The sequence below is a fragment of the Oratosquilla oratoria genome, chromosome 30 (assembly GCF_046742065.1).
Source record: "Oratosquilla oratoria isolate Oo_2021 chromosome 30, ASM4674206v1, whole genome shotgun sequence".
NCBI classification, from domain to species: domain Eukaryota; kingdom Metazoa; phylum Arthropoda; class Malacostraca; order Stomatopoda; family Squillidae; genus Oratosquilla; species Oratosquilla oratoria.
Window position 1 is genome coordinate 41,406,363 of NC_134806.1, and position 7,925 is coordinate 41,414,287.

At 40.8% G+C, this 7,925-nt stretch overlaps 1 protein-coding gene across 1 annotated transcript in view; it reads right to left on the reverse strand.

The window, feature by feature from the left end:
* LOC143041290 (anionic trypsin-like) overlaps positions 1-5,175 on the reverse strand; it is a 16,387-nt gene extending 11,212 nt beyond the window's left edge. The window contains exons 1-3 of the mRNA XM_076213117.1: positions 5,162-5,175; positions 4,447-4,790; positions 2,811-3,000 (exon numbers count right to left, since the gene is read on the reverse strand). Of these exons, the coding sequence (XP_076069232.1) occupies positions 2,811-3,000; positions 4,447-4,790; positions 5,162-5,175 (548 nt within the window). The remainder of the gene's footprint in view (positions 1-2,810; positions 3,001-4,446; positions 4,791-5,161) is intronic.
* Positions 5,176-7,925: the final 2,750 nt, after the last annotated feature.

Here is a 7,925-nt window from a genome sequence, read left to right on the forward strand (position 1 = left end):
TATTTGACGGAACTGCCCATTTGTTTTCTATCAATCTGTTCTAGTTTCGCAAGCAAAACAATTGCATTTACAACAACAACTGTACAGCCCAAAAAGTGACGCAATGCCTGGAAGTAGAAATGTTCAAAGTCGAGTTTTGGGTCTGAAAACTGGTTATTCATCATCATCATCAATTGGGAGCATCCGGGAGGGATCGGCGCCAATCCCCGCGGCCTCTCCGAGCGAGCTTCCATGCAGACACCTTTTCCACTCCACTCCACTCCACTCCAAACAACTGAGAGGTATGGTATGTGTTACTAGGATGGATAGGGCGAGAAATGTGGAGGCGAGGCAGAGATAAAGTGGAAAAAATTGCTGTCAGGTAGGGTAGATGAAGAGTGAAAAGAGGTGTTTATGCACAATGGAAGTGTGTGTGAGAAACAAGAACAGCATGGTCATCAGAAGTGGATAGAAGGAACTTGAGAGGACCAAGAATGGGGTGGATAGAAAGGGTGACAGGCGCATTAATTGTAAGAGGAATGGGTGCAATTGGATGAAGAAATGACATGGCCAAAAGGGATGTTCCTTTTGTCTGATTCATAAATAATTTTGAGTGACTGAAGAGATGGGGTAGTGGTAAAACAGTTCTGGCTGTCAGGACTTGCTTAAAGAAGTGCTAAGTCTCAATGCAATGATTTTGACATGAGGGAAATGTGAGGGGATAAGGATGCCCCTCCAGCCACGAGGTGTCAGGGTGGGAGGAATAGCAAATGGGCATTGCACAGGTACAAGACAGGTGCATGTTTTGACTTGGCTATCCCCGGTTAAGAATTCTGCTGGGGTCCCCTTCTTCGTCTCCTCCACCGACGGTTGTCTCATGTGGACACAACCCTGTGAGTAGGATCAGCATCAGGGGAAAGTTGGTGGTTATAACCAATCGAGCAAAGTAGTCGACAAGCCGCGTCGACGATGGAGACAAAACTAAGGATTGCACAGAGGAGAATAGAGATATCAATGATGGAAATAACGCTGAAAGACCGAAAGAGAGCAAGTTGGGTGAGAGAGCAAACTAGAGTGAAAGATATTGTGGAGGCAGTAAAAGAGAGAAAGTGGAATAGGGCAGGTAAGTTAGCGCGAACGACTGATGAGCGATGGAGCAAGATGGGAAGCGTGGAAGAGGAAGACCAAATAGAAGGTTGGAGAGACGAGGTAATGTTTAGCGGAGTGACATGGCTGAGTTTGGCGCGGTCGTGTGAATCATAGAATGCTATGAGAAAGGCCTTTGTTCAGCAGTGGACTGATTTGATTGATTGGTTGATATGTGTGTGTGTGTGTGTGTGTGTGTGTGTATGTAATAATAATAATAATAATAATAATAATAATAATAATAATAATAATAATAATAATAATAATAATAATAATAATAATAATAATAATAATAATAATAATAATAATAATAATAATAATAATAATAATAATAATAATAATAATAATGATAATGATAATGATAATAATAATAATAATAATAATAATAATAATAATAATAAAAATAATGATAATGATATACGGTTTATTGGGTATAGCAGCATTACTGTTGTGTGTTCGTGTGCGCGCGCGCGCGCGCGCGTGTGTGTGTGTGTGTTTATGTGTCAGAAGGTGGAGGTGCGGTAAGTCCCCCACATGTAAGTCGACGCTACATTTTGGTATATAGTATCGTCGCTGCAGAAATGGGATGGACAAGGAATTTATATGTTGTGTAGAAACAGCTGGCCTTCGGCCTTATATTACTACTGTATTGTGTAGATTAAGTCCATATTACGCCTGTACTACAGACTTTTGTATCCTCATGAAAGCACAACCTTGTTCCTGCCGAGCCATATTTCAGCGAGGATATGTCCTTAGCTACTTTTCAGTACGTCGGCTGTGTATATAAGGAGCCAGGTTTTGGTCTACATAGGTTTAATGACCTCATTATAGGTCGATAGCCTTAAAGATAAAAAAAAAAGATAAAAAGTCTACATAGGCAGTTCTCTTCAGTACTTGTAACCCATCGGTGCTCGTCCCAAGGCACCATGCGGTCGGGTCGCCTCGGAGTCTGACCGCCCGACCCAGCCTCGGTCGACACTCGCACTAACCGTAATAAAACCACCAAACACACTTGAGCTTCATTCACTCCCTCGGCACCATAGTCCTAGTAACGTTCACGTAATGTTACAGAGGCAAGGCCCTCACATGGGGAGGAGGGGCATATGCCCTGGGGAGACACATTTAGGGGGGCTACAATTCTAGTCTGGACATGCCGCCCACAAGGCTGACAAAATTATTATAATAAAAAAGGTCAAGGGAGCCCTGAATATTTTGCCGTGATACACGAATTTTGCGTTAGAATCAACAGAATATGAAATATTTTCCCCTTATCCTTTCTGCAATAGGGACACTGAATACAGTTTTTAAAATCCGTTTAATTATTTTGCAAGCCAATAACTATAATAGGCAATAAGGAATTGTGGAGATGGGAAGAGGTGATGGGGTAGGGAGGGCGTCACTGAGAACGTTGCCCCGGGGTCGGCACTTTGCCCCGGGGCGGCACTTAGGCATGTAAGGGCTCTGGGTGGAGGGAAAAGAACGTGTTCCAACCACAGTGTTGTCATCACAAAGGTGACAGTAACAGCGGAGACGCAAGGGTGTCATATAGAGAAGTGAGCCAAGTCACTTCTCATGGCGCCTGGGACACCTCCTTTCTACCTTATCTGTTTTTTCTATGCCAAGGAACGATGAACCCGGAGGGATGGCGAAGGAAAAACATTAAACTAAAAATAAAAGTAACTCACCCAGTTGGGAAGCAGTGTGCTGCAGTCAATATCCATCTCTTCTTGATGATCGAGCCTCCACAAAAGGTCGAATTACCATCGGCATAGTTTAGAATGAGAAGCACTAGCCATGGCTGCGAATTGGGCGGCGCAATTTCAACACCGCCTACGATCCGATTGAATTCCGATGGTTGTCCGCATTTTTCGGCCGCTGTGAAACAGTGATAAATGGGTCGGCGCCATGCGAATTAATTCTCTCTCTCTCTCTCTCTCTCTCATTCTTTTTTTTTCAAACGAATACACACATTAAATGTCATAGGTTGACTAGTATGTTCATTACTGTAAACACTCAAAGAAGGTAGAAAGATAGAGATATACAAGTATACTGAACTATGGAAGAAGAAAAAACATTAGATGAAAATAGACAAAAGGACAAATAAGGAAAGAAGGCCAGAGCGAATGAAGTGGGGGAGAATGAAGGAAATGGGGTGAGCTAGAAGAGAGGGAAAAACAGGAAGAAAAATATTCTGTCACTTAATGACTGGTTTGACTTACCGCAGAAACCAAGATTTGGAGTGGCTGCGATGACGAAAAAAGAAAAAGAAAAAATTAGGATTAGATTGTGAAAGTTATCATTATCACTACACACACACACACACACACACACACACACACACACACACACACACACACACACACACACACACACACACACACACACACACATATATATATATATATATTCTGTTAAAAACGACAGCAAAAGAATTATTGATTAGTTTTTTCCGTGAGCTCTCAAGCTTGCGAAAAGTAGATTTTTGGTAGGGGGAAAGGGAGTAAATCAGATTTCCAAAATTCATAGGAAACACAAAAGTTATAATAGACACAAAAGTATAGTACACAATAAACACAATACAAGAAATTAATACAAGAAATACAGCAAAAAACAAAATACAAGCACAACAAAATAGTTATCAAGACGTTTCGCAGATCTTTCTGCATCCTCAGTTGAAGTGAAAAGAAAGGGAAAGGGAGCATATTTTAAATGAAATGGGAAGCACGGGGAGAAGTCACCGTGTTGCAACTGGGGGAAGTCACACGCAGGACCACGAACTAACTTTTGTGTTTCCTATGAATTTTGGAAATCTGATTTACTCCCTTTCCCCCTACCAAAAATCTACTTTTCGCAAGCTTGAGAGCTCACGGAAAAAACTAATCAATAATTCTTTTGCTGTCGTTTTTAACAGAATATGTCTCAGAGAGAATCTCCTGCCACGCTTCACCAATATATATGTATGTATATATATATATGTATATGTATATATATGTATATATATAAAAATATATATGTATAAATATATATATATATGAATATGTATTATATATATATATATATATATGTATATATATATATATATGTATATATATATATATACATACATATATATATATATATATATATATATATATATATATATATATATATATATATATGTATAAATATATATATGAATATGTAAGCGAGCAGATCCCCATACTGGCTTTCCTGGTCGGGGCGCAAGAAATTCCCACAACCAAGGTGATACTTTATGTCTTGCTCGGTGCAGAAACGTCGTCACTTTGCTCAAGCGTGCTCCCGATGAGACCTTTTTCGTACGGCCCAGGGTCCCCCGGTGCCTCCTCCTTGAAGCCCCGAGTGCCAGCTTGAAAGTGGAAGCGGCACCGAAGGACTCTGCTGCGGCACCGACACGGGTCTCTGCGTCGACCAGTGCCAAGGCACTGAGTGAGTGGTTGTTAGCGTTCAGTTCAGCATCGTGCATGCAGAAGGGCAGAGTGGAAGCAGGAAAATGAGATTCGCGGAGGAAAAGGGGCCTTTCTCTTATAATCCCTTTGCCACAAGAATCCCCACCCTGCTGAATAAAATACTGAATGATAAATTCGCCCGGCGTCAGTGTAGATGCCCAAGGTTCCTCGTCCCTCTCCAGGTTGCAAAGTTTGTTCCTGTTGGTGAAAAAGAAATATAAATATCTAACACAGAAGGGTATTAAACAATGTATAGCCAGTGGGAAATATATATATATATATATATATACTGTATATATATCACGGAGTCAACTGCAAGGAAATCCATCTGTGGTCTTCGGCGTCTCTTGGGAGTGGTAAACCATGGTGATGACCCTTATTAACCGTATAAACCCTCTTAATCACGTCTATCATGAGTTGGTGACTAAGAACTGACGTCTCTTGTGGTTGCGTGGCAATTTTCTTAATCAAGGAGTCCCCTACGCTGAATAAAATCGTCCTGAATTAGCCAGAACGAAACCCTTCAGTGTGACAACGTTCTCCAAAATAGGTCGATGTGGCTGCACGACCTCCGGATCTGCATCGTGGATCGTCCAGGCTGAGGGACTCAGAGATGGACTGCAATCTTCCTGACGAAGACACAGGTAGACCGAAGTGGACTGTTGTCTTCCTGACGGTGGCCAGTAGAGAAGTGACACTAGGAAGTTGGTCGTCGCTCTCAGACAGTGGCTCGAACAGGTGCCAGTTACTGATAACAGGCAGGGAAAGTGAAGTGCGCATGTGCTGGCCTCATATCGAGTCGTGGCTCATGCTCACGACCTGCGAAATACCACCCACGCATATCACAAGTAATCCTTCTATTAACGTTTATTTCATTATTCCAATCGTGTCCCCGAATAATAAAATTATTCCGTTACTATCAACAGGTGATGCAAATTCCAAATTTATTCTGAAATTCCAATTTTTCTCTTGCCGTAGTGAATCCTGAATGTCTTCTGGTCGGATATTAAAGGCCATAATTGCACGTGATCAGTCTCCAGGTCCAGTGATCTTAACGTGGTGTAGTATAAATGAGCATATTTATGTGGAAACTTGCTTGAAATTTCATATACCATGTGCCCGTTAACTGTAATTAACACTACTCAAATCACCGTGTTGATAATACACACCATTCCTTTATTAATCCCCTGACTAGGCGTTTATATCCATTATCGTGATGTATAGCAACTCGGGAATTACCTCATTCGAGGGCAGGTCCATCATAATAGCTGTTTGATTGGCGCCCAAGACGTAAGGTTTATAAGTGGTCTTTATGTATACGTTGTTAATTTCACAATTATCGACAGGTAAAGATTTGTTAAATGCCTGGAACGCCGCGGTGTATGGAACAACTGTCACAAAACAATCGTGCCGAGTCCAGCTTATACCTCATACCTTTAGCTGTTTGATCGGTGTTGATGACAAATTCATTTGAAGCAAACTCTAGACGCACTCTCAGAGACACGGAATCCAGTACAAACTGATCGAGTGATGTTATATCTAAGAAGAGCGGTGATATCAGATGCACTCTATTATCCTTGCACGATTTTATTATATATATATATATATATATATATATATATATATATATATACATATATATATATATATATATATATATATATATATATATATATATATATATATATATATATACATATATATTGAGAGAGAGAGAGAGAGAGAGAGAGTATTGGCATCAGTAAGATACTTGGCATTATATTCTTTAACAATTACCGAACCCTTATAATCCAAGTCATAGAAAGAGTTTCTACCGATAGTTTTAATCTGTGATCGTTTTTATGTAATACTTAACTTTATAGATTGTAATTGTCAGGCGTTGCAGGACTATCTACTTCTCTATCTAACAGTTGATGTTGGATTGCTGTGCGACGTATCTCAAAATTGGAGCCGCGTACTACACCAGCTCTGTGGATTAGACTGGAGTTGTGCGGATATTTCTATGACTCTTTTTTGAAATATAATGGCGTTCAGTTCGATATATGGTCTATGATTATGAACTGTATAGGCTCCTAAAACGGGACCTGCGGAGAGAGGGGTGGAGTTACTACAGTTGTGAAACAATACACCCATGATGATGATGATGATGATGATGATGATGATGATGATGATGATGATGATGATGATGATGATGATGATGATGATGATGATGATGATGATGATGATGATGATGATGATGATGATGATGATGATGATGATGATGATGATGATGATGATGATGATGACGATGACGATGATGATGATGATGATGATGATGATGATGATGATGATGATGATGATGATGATGATGACGACGACGACGACGACCCTAACACGCCACATCGCTACCTGGTGTACCTATATTTCAACTCGCTGTATAGCTATTGCATGTCAGGATATCTCCCGCGTGGGGATATTCGCAAACTTGATCCTCATGAGCAGGAGGAATTTCTTGACAAGGCTTTGCTCCAACACTCTTGCAATGGCGACAGTACTGGTTTCTGGCTACATTGTGACATAAAGAAGGTTAGAGATGAGGCTCCTATCGCTACGGACGATCTGCCCCTAGTCCTCTCGCACATGAATATAAGCAGCGAAATGTTATCGTCCTATTCCAAGCAAGTTTTGTCCGCGTAACAACACTAAATTAGTGGCATCTCACCTTGGTGAAAGAGACTATTTTATCTCTTTAAAGCTTTTTTGCAGTTGTTCATGAAACTTGGATTGGAGGTTGAAACAGTGCACAGTGTTTACAGTTTCAGTCAGTCCAAATATCTCGAACCTTTCAATCGAATTGATATCTCCGAGCGTCACAAAACACTGGTGAGTAATACGATCTATGGCCGATGGCTGCTTGATGTTACTAGATACGGTGTGGATCATCATTATGTAAGCAATGTTCTCAGATTCCGACGACTATGTCGTGATCCTATTTTGGAAAGTGCTGTTGCCTTGGGTCATGACAGGGCACTATGCTCAACTTGCAAACCCTTTCTCATAATGGATCAAGCAGTGTATGTTGGGTTTCGCATATTAAAGCCCGCCTAGTACCATGTATAGCTTTCCATTATAACGTGCTTTAGGCACTTTACGGTCAGAAATGTAGTTTGGTCTATCCGGACACGGATAGCTAAATGCTATCCTAGGAATGTAATGATATTCACCACGAGTTTCAAAATGCCCCTCTCAAAGATTACATCGATTTCTCCAAGTTTTCTCCTGACCATCCTCTTTATAATAATTCGCGCAAAGGGGAACTGGATGTATTGAAGAGTGAAACAGGAAGCAAAGTGA